Raw genomic sequence first — 19932 nt, 5'->3', positions numbered from 1 at the left:
AATTATCCAGTTTCAATTTGGCTTTCCCCACTTTACTGAGAGTGCGACCCACATGTTAATTAAAACATTCTGGATAAAAATACACCAACATGTGACATCATCATTCAGTTGGATTGCAGAATAGAAAGAACCTGCTGAGTACTTTTATCTATCCTCATTCGGCTTGGATATCTGTGACGTGGTCCAGGGGCAGGAAACAATACTCCTATCTCGTCTGTTCATGAGGTATGCATGACTGGACATTTTAAATGAAATGAAAACTGATTTTATTTGCTTTAACTCCAACAGCTTGTTTTATCACATGTTGCTACTGACACAAATAAAAGAAGCCGGACGTATTTCATCACATTTGCTTAGTCAACAGTATCATTTCATCTAAAAGTTTAGACATCATGTTTTTGAATGGACTTGTCACTTTTTAGATTAGACAAGAAAAGACAGCTTTATTTATGAGGCACATTTCCTACACAAAGGCAACTCCATTTGCTTTACAGCAGTAAGAGCAGGCAAGACAAACACAGAGTTACATAGACTAACACAATATTAACACATCACTGAGAAGAGAATTAAATGTGGTCAGCCAGGATTGACTAAGTGAAAACAAAGATCAAGCTGAAGGTGTCAGGAGACCTGAAAGTAAAAACTGGTGCATTCAACTACAGAAGAACACTGTTGAAAGCAAACAGAATTTCAATGCTTTGATTAGGTAAGAATCAAGAGGAGCCAGTTGAGGTGGTTCGGGCATCTGGTCAGGATGCCTCCTGGACGCCTCCCTGGTGAGGTTTTCCGGGCATGTCCAACCGGGAGGAGGCCTAAAGGTAGACCAGGGACACGGCGGAGGGACAATGTCTCTTACCTGGTCAAGGAACGCCTTGGGATTCCCCCGGAGGAGCTGGCCCAAGTGGCTGGGGAGAAGGAAGTCTGGGCCTCTCGACTTAAGGATCGATTCTATTTTTGCCGGACGCCGGAACAGAGGGTGGCGCACGGCGCCGCACTGCCGGAGCACGGCCGGAGCACGGCCGGAGCACGGCCGCAGTAGTGGAATTGCTCTGATTGACTACAACGGGACCGATTTTGCTCCGGCGTTCGTGTCGGAGCGGAGCGGAGGTAGTGGAATTTGGGGGTTAGGCTACTGCCCCCGTGACCCGACTCCGGATAAGCGGATGAAAATGGATGGATGATTAGGTAAGAGGACTAACATAGAATTCACAATTAGCTGCAAAATTATATTAATAATTGGAAACAGCCTACCAAAATAAAAGCATGGCGTAGAGACCTCCTATCCAACGTGGTAGAGTTGTGCTGAACTACTGAACAGTGTGCATGAAGCACCCAGACAGGAACAATGACGGTCTGCCCTGCTTTTGTTGTGGCTTTGCTGCTTCTTCTGGCTTTTTTCTTCTGGTATTTCTGTCATTTCTCTATTTTCAGCCTCCTGCTTTTCTTCTTATTTTCTGATCCATTTTTTAAAAATCATTTTAATTGTTTTATTGTATTTGCGAAGCACCTTATGATTTTTATAGAGGTGCTATTAATTATTCTCCTTCTCCTCTTCCTCCTGCTCTTTCAATAGTGTAATTAAGCATATTAGCTAAATATTGTTTGTGAATGTAAAGGTGTCGAACCACCTGCAGTGAGTGAATGTGTGAGTGCCTGAGTGAAAGCACTTTGGGTGCTGTATAAATCTAATCCATTATTATAATAGTTGTTTTAAAAATTATTATTATTATTAAATAAATCAATTTAAAAGAAAATGATCAATTAAAAATAACCTGGTGAGAGAAAAACACCTTGTCCTGGATTGGGACCAAAAAATAGTTTTTTCACTCATCTTCTAACTTTGTTTTTGTTGCGCATTTGCATAACGCCATGACAACATCATGTAACAGCTCCTCCTCTGATAACAACACTGGTGCCTCATGGGGATGACTTTAAGCTCCTTGCTGACTTTCCATGACAATAATACCATAAAAATGAGCCCATCAAGTGTGTCATACATGTGCTGGTGTGTGTGTGTGTGTGTGTGTGTGTGTGTGTGTGTGTGTGTGTGTGTGATGTACAATTTATGGGCAAGAATAGAATTTAGTCAACACACCCTTAATGAAATCTCACTAGTGTGTTCCTGTCATGTGGGTTGACGCCAAAGCAAATTGCTGTTCGGTTCTGATCAAAATCCAACAGAACTTCAAGAGAACATAGAAATATGGAGGTTTACTTCTGTCTCCACAGAGATAATTAACCATAACAATGGATTTGGACGGAAAGAGGAAACAAGAGAACCTGGTGAACACCCAGACATCCCACCTTCATGCGGAAAAGCCCCATCAGAGTGTTGACCCAGCATCTGTGCAGCCATGGAAGCTGGAATAAAAAAAAAATTCAGACCATCCAAACAAACGGACTGCAGCAACAAATATAGATTTCCAGACGTCACGTGACTCTCAGAGCGTAGACGCCATGTTGGCAGGCAACAAAGGTAAACAAAATGAACGGGATTGGCTTGGATTTTACTTCGTCGGAGTTTACTTCACACTTTAAAACCGAAGAAATGATTTTATATAGTCAGAAATTAAATAGACTAAACATCTCCGACCCTTACCGTGCCCCTGGGATACTTTTTAAAAACGCCAGAAGCTGTCGGAGCAGACTTCTTACCGGACCTGGCCGGGGAACGCCTTGGGATTCTCCCGGAGGAGCTGGCTCAGGCGGCTGGGGAGAGGGAAGTCTGGGCCTCTCGACGCTACTGCCCCCGCAATCCGACTCCGGATAAGTGGATGAAAATGGATGGATGGACAAATAACAGATTTACATGTAAGTAGTTTAAATAGAGTGCTGTGCTGTTTGAATGTATAAACTAAACGCCAAGAGAAATCACTAGTTTGATTTTTTCCCGTGAATAAAATAAAAATGTCAGGCAGGAGCGTCTCAGGATCTGTCTGAGATCTGTCTCGGTGAGACAGATAATAGCAATCCAAAGTGCTTTTTATGTGTGATCTGACAATTGATCAACCATTGCTTAAAAATGAAATACAGCTTAGCGGGTTAATTGCTGTGATCATAAAACACGTAAACGGCAGCACGCAGAAATCACGAGGCAACGTTTTATGTGATGTTTACTTGTTGCTATGAGTAATAAGACAGAAAAAGCCACGCCAAAATAAGTTTAGGAAGCCCACTAAGAATCGTAATAAAAGCATTTAAAATAAAAACCATACACAGTTGAGGAAACGTTGGTTTAAGTACCTGATATGAAGCGGTCGCTGCATAAGCGAAAACCTTTACTCTCGGGATCCCACAGCTTCATTTTAGCCCGGTCACTAGCGTGTTTTATTACAATGATCCAACGTTTGCGTGTTCCGGATCTTGGGGAATCCTGTAGATGGCTCATTCCTTATGTCATCCGCGTCTGTTCTGCATCCTGGGGCACAACAGGAATCTACCATATTTCCTGTTTGATTGAGTTTTCTGACAATAACAAATAATCCAGCTGCTGGCTTCTGCCTGCCAAGATGGCGCAGTTCGATTTGAACTGTTGCATGCCGGGAGAAGTGACGTCAACTCCCGGAGCTCTATAGCTGCAAATCTAATAATAACAATAATTTTATTGAACTGTTTCTCTCTTTGTTTTTTCTTGTTTGGATTTTATTATTGTTTTATTGTATTTTGTTAAGTATTTTCTGTCAAGTGACCTTGGGTGTTCTGAAAGGCACTTTTAAATAAAATGTATAATAATAATAATAATAATAATAATAATAATAATAATAATAATAATAATAATAATAATAATAATAATAATAATAATAACTAAAAGAGTAAACACACATAGACAGATGTATTCATTGGAAAGAAGCAGCAGCATCATATTTAATTTCCATTCTTTAATCTTTACTGTTTATCTCTAGATATTATTTACAGCAGATTGCTCAGAGTACAATAATGTTTCTAACAGAATTCACAGTGACGTGAAGCTGTCACCATGGAGCTCATCCACACTGATCATGGCCTCTTCCGCCTGAGTTTGTTGGTTCTGTACAGTCTGAACAAATATTAATGTATGCCCAGGGGCTTCTTCACCTTTTATGACCTTCTTGGCCCAAACAAACCAAGAATGTAAATCACAGCAGGTAATGGAAAACACCCCAGCTCCCCCGATTTGCATGTGTGTAGAATCACCCAGTCAAAGAATTTGCTTGTCAAAAAAGGGCACAGAGCGTGCAGTGGGTGCTGCACGTGCAGGATGTTTGTTGATGTTTGGATTCGTCCATTTCGGAGCGGTCACGCATCCATCAAAGCACTGAGGATGTGCAGCCCAGAAACTTTCATTTTGGGAGGATTTCTTTTCACAAACATCACAAATGAAATCCGGGTTTTTCATCTCACACCAGGTGATGCAGAACTTCTCTCATACACAGGGTGGCGCTGTAGTCTTCTTCAGACCACATCTCAGACCCGAAAAAAGTCCAGATGACACTGTAATTATATTCACACTGGATCAGTCTGCCTGTCCCTTTGTTGCTGGTCATGCTCTTTTTGTTCATCTGAACCAGAAAAGTGTGTGCATGTGTGTGTGTGTGTGTGTGTGTGTGTGTGTGTGTGTTAAATCATTTTCAAACACTTTTTGTTCTAACGCTCCTCTCAGAATCTTGTTTCACAGCTCTTATCTGCAGCCAAACCGTTTTTCGTGCTCACTTGTTTCCCTTCACCGTGATCCCAGAAGCATTCAGCTCGGACCCAGTTACACATTTAAACTTCAGCGCGGAGGAAAGGCGCCAGCAAAGTGTTGGTGGAAGACTAATCTCTGGCTGTCACGTTTCTGGCAGGCATCTTGAGTTTGGACCATCACAATAAAAACCAAACCCTGCTGCCCCCGTCTTCATACACACACACACACACACAAACACCCCTCCTATAGCTGTTTGTAGGAAGACAGCTGGAAGCGCGGCATGCTGCTGCCGTCCAGATGAATGAATGATTAATGGGAATTGTGAGATATTGGTAAATGGCCTGCATTTGATATAGCGCCTTCTAGAGTCCTGGAACCCCCCAAGGCGCTTTACAACACAATCAATCATTCACCCATTCACACACACATTCACACACTGGTGGGGATGAGCTACGATGTAGCCACAGCTGCCCTGGGGCGCACTGACAGAGGCGAGGCTGCCGAGCACTGGCGCCACCGGTCCCTCCGACCACCACCAGCAGGTAAGGTGGGTTAAGTGTCTTGCCCAAGGACACAACGACAGCGACAGACTGAAAGAGCCTCGAACCTGCAACCTTCCAATTACGGGGCGAGCACTTAACTCCTGTGCCACCGTCGCAGGTTTAAGCAGACTGACAATCGATTTGGGGGGAAGAAGGACATCGTCCTTTTAAAGGCTACAACCCTGATGTTTGTGCTAATGAGCCCAACCAGTGCTCTGTGTGTGTGTGTGTGTGTGTGTGTGTGTGTGTGTGTGTGTGTGTGTGTGTGTGTGTGTGTGTGTGTGTGTGTGTGTGTGTGTGTGTGTGTGTGTGTGTGTGTGTGTGTGTGAGTGAGTATACACACTCAGGCATATTTCTGTTTAAATATTCAGAAAATCCATGATGACAATCTGAAAGAACACTTATTTGTATTTGCCGCTATAGCGTGTGCATATAGTAGCATAAATAATTCTGCTCCGCAGCGCCGGGTTGATAAGGTCTATTAATTTTTCAGTAATTCAGGTTGTGGAGCTCCACACAGTCCCAGTGCTTCCCTGTAGTGTAATATGCACACATTATGACTTCGTTTGTCATGTTTAGATGTGGTCATTCAAAGCAATTATTGTCACTTATGTTCTCATTAAAAGCACTTTTACAGGAAAGTGTTTATTCGACACCGTTCACGTTATAAATATGTACACTTTTACAACAAAAAGTATCACATCTGATCAAACAACACAAATTAACTTAGAAGGTAACAGAAAACAGCAATCATGAGCAGGTCATATTAGTATTCATACAGTATGCATTCACTCTGATTACAAATAGAAAAAAAAATATTATATTAGCTGGGGGGGGGGGGGGGGTACATTCTGTAACATATCTATTCATATCAATCCCATTTTATTTGAATCAGATATGGTTACCGTATTTTCCGGACAATAAGCCGCTACTTTTTTCCCACGTTTTGAACCGTGCGGCTTATAATGAGGTGCGGCTTTACTGAAGATTTTCCTTCACCTGCAGGGGGCGCTGTAGTAGAAAGTGAAACAGGTGGAAGTCAAAAGTGGAAATCGAAGAAAGTGCTCATTTTAATTTAACACATGCAAGCAGCCGGCACGATCCATACCCCCTCATCATGGTAACTACACGTATGAGTTCATATGATGCAGCATTTACGTTGAAGACCATCGATCTGGCAGTAAAGGAGGGAAACAGTGCTGCCGCACATAAGCTTGGCATGAATGAATCCATGGTTCGGCGCTGGAGACGGCAGCGGGAAGAACTCATTCAAGCCAGCTTCACCCGGGGATGACGACGGCAACACGGACAGCGACACTGACATCGCCACAGAAAAGGTATGTGACGAAGCTCTTCTGAGGCTGTTCAACTCCGACACTGAAGAAGAGGACTTTAATGGCTTTAGTGCGCAGGAGGAAGATGACAGCGAATGACTTCTTCTGGTAGGCAAGTGTGTTTTATTTACTAACCAGGCATGTTTTGTGTGCAGTTTTTATTTTCTAATCATCCAGGGCTTATTAATGCTGAGTCAGCGCTGTTCTTTTCTTCTAAACATGCAAATGACCGGTAATAACGGGTCAGTACTGTTTTTATTTTTTAACCATCCATAAATATGAATGCTATCAGTGCTGTTTTCTTTTCTAAACTTGCAGGCACGTTCATCCGTGTTTGAAATTTGTTTTGTTGAATTAAAACAACAACAAAAAAACTCTGTGTAGCATCTTTCTGTCTAATTATCTTATGTTATGGCCGTACATGTGCTGTGTGCCGGAGACCTGCATGTGGCTGCTGCGCCGCGGCTTATATTTGAGTGCGCCGTGTGTGTGTAGAAAACCTTTTGTTTTGTTGGTGCGGCTTCTATTGAGGTGCGCTCTATAGTCCGGAAATTACCATATATATGTTTATGGTGTACATGGGGCTAAGTTTTATGGCTGTGGCATCTCTCCTCAGCATGGCTCCTGGTGTGAAAGATGCTAGCATTAGCGCTGGAATGCTCTAAAATCTAAAGTCCTCTAAAATTTGAGACATCATCAGTAAACGCAGGACCGCACAAAAGAATGATTCTGTCCAACACCTGGTCATGACCTTTCTGGATTCATCTCTACAGTCATAGGCTGCAGGGGTCAACTGTTGTCCATCTGTGCTCAGCGGCTGCACGTTCCTAACAAGAGGGATTCATAACGAGAACACACTCACATCGGCCTCTGCACACAGCTGTTGAGTGAACTTATTCTGTTGAGTGAACTTATTAGTGCTGTTAGGTTGGTAGGTAAACAACAAAAACACGAGACCCACAATTTATGAAAAGAACATGAAGCAGAACATGATAGAAGAAAAGATCATTTTATTTGTGTGTGTTTGTTAGTTAAATTTTTCAGGGATTCTTAAGACCTCTGAGCGCTACACGATGTGTGAGAGACTTCTAGTATTCTACCTGTTAAAAGATCCGCGCCTTTGAGGAACAAGCTAGTTCAATGTTTCTACTGTCCTAAAACCACTCTGACGTAGAAACTCCATTGCACATCATGCAAATGCTATTCAAAAGTAGGGATGGGTACGTTTGACATTTGAATCGATTCGGTACTAATTCCCGGTACCTAGGAATCGATACCGGTACTTAATGGTACCAATTTTAGATACTTTTGAGTGTTTAATATTTTAATTCTTTTTTATAATTAAATATATATTTTCTCAATATATAACCATATTTGATAAATATCACAATAAATAACATACAACGGTTTGTATTTTAACATCGTCCTTGTAGTTTTATAAGCTGATAATTAAACTGAAGCAAACATCTTTACTGTGAACTAAATTTACTGTGTATCTTCATTCCTTTTGCCATCTTTTTTCATTTGATTTTTCCTACTGGGAAGTTAGAATTTCCGAGGAGAAAGCGAACGCACCATTAGCTGATAACAATGGTGGCAATGGAAGCTAACATATCAAGCTAACGTTATCTTAAACAGTTTATTTAGCTGCTGGAGCAGATTAAAACGATGATGCCGCACACTTAGATCGTTGTCGCTGGTTTCATCTTCACCCAATCACACGTCGCATTTAGTAAAGTGAAGCCAAACTTTAGAGCGCGTTCTTGTTCTTCTAGTCGGAAACTCTGAGTTCCGAGGAGAAAGCGAACGCACCATTAGCGAAACGGAAGCTAACATATCAAGCTAATGTTATCTTAAACATTTTATTTACCTACCGGAGCAGATTAAGATGAGGATGTCTCACTTAGATCGTTGTCGCTGGTTTCATCATCACCCAGTTACCCATCACATTTAGTGAAGTGGACCCAAGCTTTAGCGTGCGTTCTTTCTACCATGCTGCTCTGTTTACAACTGGCTCGCAGCGACCGACATAACGCTCTTGCGCATGCGCAGCTGTCTACGCAAGTTCTCGTTATGAAGGACGGGTACCGAAACGAGGCACCGTTTCAAATGACGTGAATCGGTGCTCAGTCGGTACTGTGGAATTCGGTCGGTACTTTAAAAAGTACCGAATTCGGTACTCATAGCTTTTCAAAACACTACAAAAACCTCACATTATGTAATTATTTACGCAGAAATCTGTGCTCATTTGAAGCAAGAGAAAGGTTCAGGAAATTCCACTTTCTCTCTGGCTGGAGCTTAATAATGATTCTGAGTGAGATTTGTGGTCAAACCAGTAAAATTACTAGAAATGTTATGATAAATGATCCACACTTGTATAGCGCCTTTCAGAGTCAGAGGACTCCAAAGCACTTTCTACTACAAGGTATCATTCAACCATTCACACACTCACACACACCCGGGGATGATGAGCTACAATGTAGCCACAGCTGCCCTGGGCCGCACTGACAGAGTTTAAGTTTAAATGTTTAAGACTGGAACCGTCTTACTGAACTGAACTGTATTGGAATGTTTACTGTGCAAAGTGCCTTGAGATGACTGTTGTCGTGATTGGCGCTAAATAAATACACTTGAATTGAATTTTCTGACATTTTGTATCTAGAAACAGCTTGTCTCATATCTCTGTTCCTCCAGTTGTCAAGGACACCAACAACGGGCGACATCATAGTTCATTGTTACTGTTTTACACAAATGCATTTTAAAACATTTCTCATGAACCACTTGAAGGATTTCAATGAACCCTTTAGAAAACTACCATTGGAGGTTCATCTAACTGATTCACTTTTAGAGTTAAGCCAATCCAATATGGCTGCCACAGCCAATGGACCTTAGAAAACAAGTAAAACAATATCACTGAGGTAAAATATGTTATCAAAATAGTTCAGAAACATCCTCGTCACTACACATTACCTGTAACGGTTGGATTTTAAACAAATGTAAGATGGACCCCAGAGCTAGCTGAGATTAAAACGACTGTGAGTCCAGTCTGCTTAACACAGGGTGTCAAACTCAAACTCACAAGGGGCCGAAATGAAACTCTGGGACGGAGTCGAGGGCCAAACTTAATATTTTTTGAAAAAGTGACAGCAAATTTGCACGTTTTCTTTATCAACATGTATGCAATTTTGAACCTTTAAATTTGGAAACAAACTTATTTCTGCATTAACAGTGAATGTGGAATAACCAAATTACTCACGCGCAAGTCAGTTTTAAATAAAAAGCATCAGTGGTATTCATTACTTGTGGTATAATCAGCATTTTAAAATCTATTCAGGATTTATGTTTTCTAGTTTATTCATTTTCTTATTTTTTATTCTCCCTTTTTTTCTCCTGTAATACGTGTCATCGCTGCTGTGACATCTAGCTTTCCCCACTGAGGAACAATAAAGGGATTTTCTATTCTATTCATCTATCTGCAGCCTTTCCACTTCCTGTTTACTGTAGGTTGCATCTTTTCTCACGGGCCAACAACAACATAAAAATATCATTTTATCTTAAATGAAAATGCAACATCTCACCTGTTAACTTTCGTGTTTTGGAGCAGAAAAAGAGCATAAAACCAACATATTTAAAGCTCAGTTTGCTCCACTGGTTTACTGTGATGCTCACCTGTTCCAGCCAGATACCTGCATCATGGGGTTGATCTGAGCTGAGGAGGAGACTCCTGTTGTTTTGTTCATCTTCATCATAATAATGACAACATTAGATGACAACAGGTGCTCACATAGGTTTGTGCTGCTGAACATGTCTGAGCAGCTTGACCACGTTGTTGTGTGTCGGGGAGGAAAAATAAAAACAACAGCAGCCACAGAGTCGTGCTGGTTTGAGCGTGTCGCTGCTCGCTGGAGTTATACCAGCTCTGTCTGGACGTTAGTTGGAAAACTTTCTCTTTCAGTCGTGAACACATTACTGAGCGGCTAGAATCTCCGTTTCTGGGCTTCAACGTCAGAAAATAGCTGAGTGAACTCGGCGCTGAGTGAGAGGAGTGTTGAGTTTGTCCGAGACAGCGGAGCTGCAGACACCGGCAGCAGGCGCTGGAAAAACACAAAGGAGGGGGCGCGTCGGCTCCGCGCTGACGCCGCAAAGCATCATGGGAGTTGAAGTCTTTGCGGTAAAATCGTTCAGCGGGCCAGTTTTAATATATTTTTGATATTTATCTTGCGGGCCACATAAAAATGCTCCGTGGGCCGCATCTGGCCCGCGGGCCTTGTGTCTGACTTATGTGGCTTACAGATCATGAGTGTTCCTGCGTTAAAGGCTGAGGGTCAGTCATAACTTTAAGGCTAACAAACTGGACAAGATTGTCTAAAATTGCATGAAATGACACGTGCTATTATTTGAAAGGTTTAAAGGTGCATTAAGTAAAAATAAAGTAAGAATGACATCCGATAGTCACATTTGGTTACTGAAGCCCAATTTCAAAACAAACACGTGTCTCATTCCCATTCCATGAGTTATGGCTGTTGCCAAGTTCGACCCAACGCCAGAAGATAGATGACGAGCAAAGACAAGTCATACACAGTAAGTTGATAAATACATTTCACTGTGGTATGGAGTTCTTGGCCATTGAAAAATATAGCTTGAGATATTTTTAGAGTTGACTATTTGCTTCTACTTCACTGTTAGCACTGTTAGCTCAACATTAGTCTCTAGCCTGCTTCACCTAATGTTAGAGTAGAACAAAAATATGTTGTTTCTTCTTAAGAGCACAAGAAATAACTTCAGGGTCGCTCCTGTTATTGGGTTCAGTTCTTTTAACAACTCTGGAGCTTTTGCCTGCTGGTGTCATATAACAAATGCTGATGGAGCCGTGTTAGCTTGGCATGGACCCTGCAACCATGCAGGCTCACTCATTGTAAACAGTAACTATGTCTCTCTTTGTTTTTTTTTTTAAAGGAGAACAACTGACAAACCCCCAGCCGGCTAAAAAGGAAATCTGTTACAAACCTTCTCAAGACTGTTTGGTGATTATTTCCCCGTAAAACATTTACATATTGCTCCTTTAACCAAACAACAATACCTACATAATTTTATTCGGAATGCTGAATAAACAAGAACCAAGATAACCAAGCACATCACTCCTGTTCTTGAATCTCTACACTGGTTACCAGTAAATCACAGAATCAATTTCAAAGTACTTCTGCTAGTTTATAAATCACTTAATGGCAAGGGACCAGAATACATGTGGGTATATACGCCCAGCAGGGCTCTGAGATTCTTAGAACACTAGTCAGCTGGTAGAACTCGGATCAGAACCAAACAGGGTGAAGCTGCTTTTAGCCACGATGCTGCACACAGATGGAATCAGCTTCCTTATGACCTCAAATGTGCCCCAAACTCTAGTAACTTTTACATCAAAATTTAAAACCTTCATGTTTAATCAGCCTTTGAAGGACTACTCATGCTGCACCTTCTGCACTGTAACTGCTCACCCTTTAACTTTAACATAGCATCTTTAACATTTTTAAGTTGTACTTTGTCATGTTGATTTTAATTTTCTTGATATTCCTAAACATTGAACTGTCTGTGTGTATGAAATGTGCTTTATAAATAAGTCTGCCTTTTCTTGCCTTCTCAATAGGGCAGCAGTAGCTCAGGAGGTAGAGCGGGTTTTCCAGCAACTGATCCCGGCTACTGCTCCTGGCATAGAATGCTGCTGTTGTGTCCTTGGGCAAGACGTTCCACCCACCTTGCCTGCTAGTGGCGGTCGGAGGGAGGGGTGGCGCCAGTGTTCGGCAGCCTCACCTTTGTCAGTCACCCCCAGGGCAGCTGTGGCTACAATGTAGCTCATCACCACCAGGAAGTGAATGTGTGTGAATGGGTGAATGACTGATTGTTGTGTTGTGAAGTACCTGGGGGGGGGGGGGGGGGGGGGGGTTCTAGGCCAGTTTCATCATTTCTCATTAACAGATGTTCTTACCTAAAATAGTTATTAAAGGTGGTAAATTTCTCCAAATTCTTGGCCTGTATTTCTTTATTTGACAGTATTAACCAATGAATATAAAGTTAAATTAAAGAGTAAAAAGGACTTCTTATGTTTTACAGTTTTTCATACTAGCAGGTATTTTCCTGTTCATAGTCTTCATGATAAGCAGAGATCACCAGCTGCTATAATAAATACATCTGAGGTTGCCATGGTGATGTCTTTGTGGAGTAGACCTCTATACACTCTGTTGCACAAAAGTATTGCACCCTGTAGATAAAAAGTTGCAAATAATAATAAAAAAATCAACTCTGCACATTACGTTTCAGCTCTTTTGTGCATCTAACGATGGATGATCAGATGGATGATATCAATCAATTCCAGTCAGATACTAACCCTGAAACCATCACCAGGCCGAATGTTCAGCCGTGGCCTCCCCCCTCTCGTTAAACACGCAGGAGCGTGACCTTCTGCGGAACATAGTGGTCCCGGGGCCCTTTCTCCGAGTGAGACGCAGATAAATGTCAGAGTGCAGGAACCGGGGGTACGAGTCTTTTTTCATCAGGCTGTAGACTTTCATCTGAGCTGCTTCAAAACAGCTTCTCGTGGGTTGTTCCATGTTCTTCATGATAGCCTTCTTGGTGTTGCAGTCGATGTTGACCTGAGTAAGAGGAAAGTAGAATGAGTAAAACACCTGGAAGAGCAGCTAAAGGCTAGCCTGGCAAGCCAGACTAAATAAATGTATTATTTAGTCTGGCAACGCTCCATTGACGGCTCTCGATTGTGGGGCGGGTTCTACCATTGTCTTTCAAATGATCTCCGCATGCTTCTGGACAATGAATGTGACATACTCACCGCAACAGCTATTGGTAAATGAGGCGGTCCGCAGTTGAAGAAGGAGAAAACACATCATTTTTTCTAAAAAGAAAGCACTTAAATACATCTATCTGCTCCTGATTCTAATGAAGCCCAAGTTCTAATAGTCCAGAATTGATGTAAAAGCCTTTTCAAACGAGCTGCCGCCATCTTGTTTCACTCTGTTGCATCATCCCACCCACCAGGCATTTAGAGTGCCCTGATTGGCCCACAAAGTGGATAAAGCTCTGTGATTTGTTCACTAAGCAGATAGAGCACTATTATTGGCCCACCATTATGGACCAATCACAGCTATTTATGTGTTTGAACCCCCTCTAGAGAGCTGTGATTGGCCAGCAAGAATGCTGTTAGGGGCTGCAGAGGTTCCAGTGGAGCGTTCCTAGACCAAACTTTGCAAAGCAAGAATTTGGTCTAGTTCTCTAGGCTAGCTAAAGGCAAGAATGAGCCTAAAAATACACCAATGGTTTACACACTTATGAGTGGATTTAAATGCCTGGGGAAAGACTGGCTGTTTTTTTATGTAATGAGCAAAAATTCTGTGAAAGAACGGCTTTTAAAATTCTAATAGTTTGAAACAAAAAAGAAAAGACAGACAGAGGAAAACACACAACTTCCAAGATCTTTGTAATAAGTACATATTATGTAAACGCCAGCAAAAGCCCAGTTCACACAGAAAGATTTTACAATCCTCACATGTGACAATGAAAAATCAAGGATTCAACCTTGTTTGTTGTGCGGTGACACAGCAAATAAAATTAACCACACAAACCTTCCCAGGTCAGACGGGAACTCTGGCAAAATGTCTTGAGCTCAAACGCGACTTTAGAGTAAACAAGCATGGCTGGGGTGGAGGAGGATTTGGTTTCCACTTACTCCATGCAGCATGCTTCCATCACCTCACCTTCTGATGGCTACACATCGACAGGCTGCATGCTCATCCGACCTCAGTACACAACACGTACGCTGCCATATTAGGCCAAGACAATCCAAAATGTTGAATATTGCAGATTAGTGATTGGAGCATTTGCAACGTCTTTCTGAGTGGATCAGAGCACACGTAACACACCTCACACAGCAGGAATATCTCATAAGATCGACTTTAAAGCTGTTACGATAATGGGGTGGGGTGTCAAGATTGTAGGTGGGGAGAGTCGAGTCAAAATTCTGCCGATCACCCGAGGTTGTTGACGACGTGTTTTTATCCATTCTGCTTGGAGTTTACTTGTAAAATTTCTCTTGTTATAAGGAAAGGTTGTGAATGTGCATGAACACAAAAGACGTATAAGACACGTAAACATGTTTAGTTTTGAGACGGACCGTAGCAGGAGCAAAATGAGTCGATGTAGCCACCCTCCATAGGAGCCTCAGCAGGCCACCATTGGCCTGAGCAGTTTGTGTTTTGCCGATGACAGCGCTCTATCGGTTAGATAGGCTAAGAAGGACCAGGACGTTCTCAGCCGATGAAAACAAGGTAAAGGTGAGTAAATAAAAGCAAAATGGACTGTTTGTGTAGTCATTTCTGTCTGTAAGAGTTCTTTAACTACAGGATTTGGGTTATCATCAAATAATGCTATATCACAACCCTGAAACATGCCCTTGTTTCATTCTGTTGCACACAAAGCTCCAAATATGTCCCGTAAAGTTTCACCTAAAGCTGAATAATGTGACTCAGTGCTGAACTGTTTACAGTTGCTTTAGCAACGTTGTTCACTAAAAAAGTCTGGACCCAACCGACTCAGACCCAGAGTTTGTCTTCTGTATGAAACTGAAGCTGCCTTATCTTCCATTGTGCGTGTTATAGGTCATGCTCATCTCTGTTGCAAATCATTAGAGCGTTGCTTTTATCAGCTTCGCCGCCTTACTCGCCTCCGACGAATCCTGAAACGGAGGCATTTGGAGTCAGTCATCCATGCCTTCATTACCTCTGGCCTTGACTACGCAAACGCCCTCCTCGTTGGTGTTCCGGTATCCGCCCTGAATCGGCTGCAGGTCGTCCAGAACGCTGCTGCCAGGTTCTTGACGAGTACACACCGACGTAGCCACATTACCCCTGTCCTGGGACATCTTCACTGGCTCCCTGTCATTTTCAGAGTGGAGTTTAAGTTACTGACCTTTGTATTTAAAGCTCTCAACGACCTGGCACCTCCCTATCTCTCTGACCTGCTCACTCCATATGTGCCCACGTGCACGTTGAGGTCGGCTGACCTTTTGCTGCCGTGCAAGCCGCGGATGCGATTCAAATCGCGGGGTGAACGAGCATTTGTCCATGCTGCCCCAAAGCTATGGAACTCATTGCCCATTGGAGTTCGGCAGGCTCCATCTCTGGCGGTTTTTAAATCTCGTTTAAAGACCCACTTTTACGCTTTGGCTTTTAGACGGTGACTCGTTTTAGTGTTTTATTGTATCATTGTTTTAATGTGTTCTTAGTATTCATCATGTTTTATCTGCTTTTGATTGGGATTGTTATCCTCTGTTTTAGTTCATTCGAATGGTTGTGTTTTGTTTTAGCCTGTGCAGCACTTTGGGCAGCTCCCATGCTGCGTTTTACATATGCTATATAAATAAACTATGCTATGCTATGCTATGCTATGCACAACAATAACTAACACACAGCATCGTGACAGTAGCACAGCCCAAAAAAACCCCCTTTCAAATTTAAACAAGTATTGAAACTGGAATGAAAGTGCGTGGGTGTGACTTCTCTCCAGATCTGCAGAAGCCATTCAAAACCCCAAACCAACAACCAAGAGTCTTCTGCAGCCCAAACAGTTCCTGTCCCTGAGACACTGATCAGACGATGGTCGCATCGACCTTCGCTAAGCAGCTGGAAATGTGTGAAACCACAGCCACCTTGCTCTGAAATAACCTAGTTTGCAGCAAGCGTGCACATGACACATGACCTCAGCAAGCTGTAGCACCTAATGATTGTTCACAAAGGTCGCTTCACCACAGGCGCATGGCTCAGAAGAGCGTTACTTCTCTCCCACAGTTATTTTTATAACAGTGACATAAATGTATCAGCCCTAACAGCCTTTGGTGACAGATAAGCCAAGAAAACACTAAATGTCATTTGAGCATTTGCAGCTCCACGATTCAGCGTAAAATCTACGCAGTTTATGAGACATAAACATGCCACACCATACCTCTTTGGGTGCTTCGGATTCAATAAAAACCGTGTAAATATATTTGGCTTTGGACCGCAGCTTTGTTTCAGAATCAATGGTCTTGTATTCCTCACAGGCCAACCAGAACTCAATGTTTTCCTCACTGAACTCCGTCCTGAGGAACTGAGTGAAGGTTTCCACCCCATCTGACAGAGAAAAAACACAAAAACACACTCTGTCAGTAATTACCATGATGCAAACAGGCACCGATAAAGGCCTGGCATCACTGTCTCACGCTAAAGTTTAAACTAAGCTCATGATGAAGAGAAATCATGGAACAGTGTGTGTGTGTGCGCGCGCGCGTGTGTGTGTGTGTGTGTGTGTGTGTGTGTGTGTGTGTGTGTGTGTGTGTGTGTGTGTGCTCTGTCTCCTCCATCCCCAGTGAGTCGTGGAGGATGGCTGCTTATACTGAGCCAGGATTCTCTGGAGGTTTCTTCCTGTTAAAAGGGAGTTATCCTCTCCACTGTCGCTTTATGCTTGCTTAGTATGAGGATTGCTGTAAAGTCATTGACACTCGTCAGTGACTTGATGCAATTTGCTGGGTTCCTTATATAGGAAACATTATTTCTGATTGGCTTAATGAACTGACCTGAATTGGAATGTTTATTATGTGAAGTGCCTTGAGACGACTCTTGTCGTGATTTGGCGCTATATAAATAAAATTGAATTGAATTGAACACGAGCTGTTGGGTCAAATCCCAAACCTGTGTGCTCCAACACAACATAAAACCTTAAATCAGCTTCTAGGATACCTTCGTTAATCAGTGGTTTGTGCAATAGCTAGCTTCAGACTTTCAATAACATCCATCTGAGACCTTTTACTGACAAAGGCAGGCGGATACATCACCAGACACCCTCGGAGCAGTGAGAGAAGTGAGAAGTAACCCTAACTGGGACTTCCTCTCTAGTTTACTGGAAATTTTACTCTTTGATGTCAACACGCACAACAACCATTTTAATTAATTAGGCTATGAGGTTTTTTTATGATTCGAAGAGTTTCCAAACAATTGAGTAAATAAAGTGTTTCTCATTGTTCCAATGTAAGCCTAAAGTGTTGCTTTGACTAAGAGGAAGTTGCACAGTTTCTGTTTTAGTGACAGACATTAAAAAGATGTACTGAAACTCTTGCTTCTGTCTCTGTTATCTGTTTATTGCTTCTAGCACTTAGAAACAGATTATAGCCTAAATGTTGCTAAATGTTCAGCAGCCAGATCAGATTTGAATGACACGACATCTGACCTGTGTGCTGCAGCAGGTCTTCAAAAGAATCGCTCCATTGCAAAGCTTCTTCTGCTGGGATGCTGCAAGTTAGGAAAAACACACAAACCAGACATGTTTGGATTTTAGGGAAAGGGTCGAGGACAATGCCAGAACTCTTGGTTGTTAGAAGTAATAGTTGCTGTAAATTTAAATAATGATAGCGCCTCACTTCTTGGGTGTCGGATTTGTCTTTTTATGGGGACTGACGTTTTCATGGGAGCCCGACTTGGTGAGAAAAAGGCTTAGTCGGCCTTTCCTCTCCTTGTCTTTCTGTCTGCAGACAAGATAGAAAATACATCAAGTTCCTGCAGCCGTGGGACCATTTACCAAATCAGCAACTTGTCACAGACTTTTCTTCGTCTCGGCGACGTTTCGTGGGGGTTGACACGACACAAAATAAATTACACAACGTTTTTTGTGCAGGAATATAAATGAAGAGGCTGACATATTTTTTAAAAATGGGCGAAAATCACACCAGGAAGTTGGTAAAAATTTCAAAGTGACAGAGTTGGTTAAAATAAAAACAGCAGATGTCCTCCAGATTCAGGTAGATCTCCAACTAAAGCTCAGATTAAAAATCAACGTTGAAATAAAAAGGTGAAGTTGATCCACCAACCTGCTGCTATCGTCCTTCATCGCTGCCGTCTGCAAGCCTTCTACAGCAAACATTTTGAAATACGCTTCCTCCTTTGGGGCCATGTAGTTAAATTGAGGAAATAGAAAAAGAAGCGTCTCCATGCTGTTCTGTCAGTGTCTGGCGTGCAAAGCAGCAGGCCACAAATAGCACTTCGAAAAGCAGTTTAACCCATTGAACCACCCCATCGTTTATAAACCCTGCTCTGGTTGCATTTCCCATACCTGCTCCACTTCCTGTGATGGTGTAACAGCTCCATCGGTGACACAGAAAAACCCTTTGATTTCAACATCCTGTCAACAGCTTATTTGACAAAGAAATGTTTGCATCTTTAAAATAATGTTCTTGGTTTGCCAAGTCAGTTGTTGTTTTATGGTGACTTATTGCAAGTGGTTTATGTCAATCAAGGACAGCAAAAGCAATTTAACATTTTCTATGGAGGCTTATTTCCTTTAAATAGGCTAAATCACTTGTGTCAGACTCAGCATCTAAAACTAAGTTTGTTTCCAAATGAAACATTTCAGCAACACATATCTGTAGATAAAGGAAAATGAGAACATTTGCAGTCACTTTTTAAAAAAAATTGAGTTTGTCCCAGTTTTTCATTTCAGCCCTGTGTGAATTTGAGTTTGACACCCCTGGGCTAAATGATGGTACAAAGGGAATCTACTATTCTAATTATGTACTTCTTTTTACATGAATGATATAAAAATCTATTAATTAAATATTCCCTTTAAATCTGAGATCATGAGAAGTGGAAGAGCAGGAACATCTCTTGAGATGGGGCGACGGTGGCACAGGAGTTAAGTGCTCGCCCCGTAATCGGAAGGTTGCAGGTTGGAGCCCCCGCTCAGTCTGTCGCTGTTGTTGTGTCCTTGGGCAAGACACTTAACCCACGTTGTAACCCAGTGTAAAGCTCTGATGTTCTGATGGGAATCATTTCTTGATTGATTTAGTTACTTCCGCGATGTGCAGTAACGATTAAAATGCCAGCTCTGTGTGCTCATCAGTGTGCGTCGGGGTAATTCTTTCAAAACAACCATCGTACTATGACAAGATGGCGCCCATGACCGGCTGCGTGTCTGCTCAGCTCCCAACCTTTTTTGTTTTTCTATTGTATTCTTGTATTTTTTCCATATGCAGTGCCGATTCTCTGCTGGTGTATGATCGGGACTTCCTGCTCTCGATCCGCTCTAGAATGGATGATTTTCAGAACTCTAATGCGGGACACCTTTTTCCACCGCCGCTGGAGACTGACGCGAACCCAGCTGCAGAGCCTGTGTTGCTCCACGCTTTCCCACCGCCGCTGGAGACTGACATTAGCCCAGCTTCCGGGCTTGTGCTGCCCGTCGGTTTGCCGCTGCCCCGGAGACCGTGGAAAAAGAAGCGGGGGAAACGAGGCGGCTTCTTTGTTCAGCTCCGAAGGATCCGGCGTGGCGAAGCCATATCGGAGCGCTGCTCCGTGACTGTGATGTC

General features: G+C 42.5%; 1 protein-coding gene across 1 annotated transcript; it reads right to left on the bottom strand.

The window, feature by feature from the left end:
• Positions 1-12559: 12559 nt before the first annotated feature.
• Positions 12560-18673, bottom strand: rgs18 (regulator of G protein signaling 18). The gene is made up of 5 exons (XM_015941875.3): positions 18439-18673; positions 17992-18096; positions 17802-17863; positions 16542-16708; positions 12560-13183 (listed from the first exon to the last, which is right to left on the bottom strand). The coding sequence occupies exons 1-5, from the start codon at positions 18558-18560 to the stop codon at positions 12929-12931; spliced, it is 711 nt and encodes a 236-aa protein (XP_015797361.1). The 5' UTR covers positions 18561-18673; the 3' UTR covers positions 12560-12928.
• Positions 18674-19932: the final 1259 nt, after the last annotated feature.

The sequence above is a fragment of the Nothobranchius furzeri genome, chromosome 11 (assembly GCF_043380555.1).
Source record: "Nothobranchius furzeri strain GRZ-AD chromosome 11, NfurGRZ-RIMD1, whole genome shotgun sequence".
NCBI lineage: Eukaryota > Metazoa > Chordata > Actinopteri > Cyprinodontiformes > Nothobranchiidae > Nothobranchius > Nothobranchius furzeri.
This window is presented reverse-complemented; position numbering and strand designations above follow the sequence as displayed.

What these genes read in the sequence shown, in the direction of transcription:
- rgs18 (XM_015941875.3), bottom strand. Translation starts at nt 18,560, where the DNA reads ATGGAGACGCTTCTTTTTCTATTTCCTCAATTTAACTACATGGCCCCA. An exon ending in ACAAATCCGACACCCAAGAA is followed by an intron (nt 17,864 to 17,991) that starts GTGAGGCGCTAT and finishes CCTAACTTGCAG; the next exon opens with CATCCCAGCAGAAGAAGCTT. An exon ending in AGACCTGCTGCAGCACACAG is followed by an intron (nt 16,709 to 17,801) that starts GTCAGATGTCGT and finishes TTTCTCTGTCAG; the next exon opens with ATGGGGTGGAAACCTTCACT.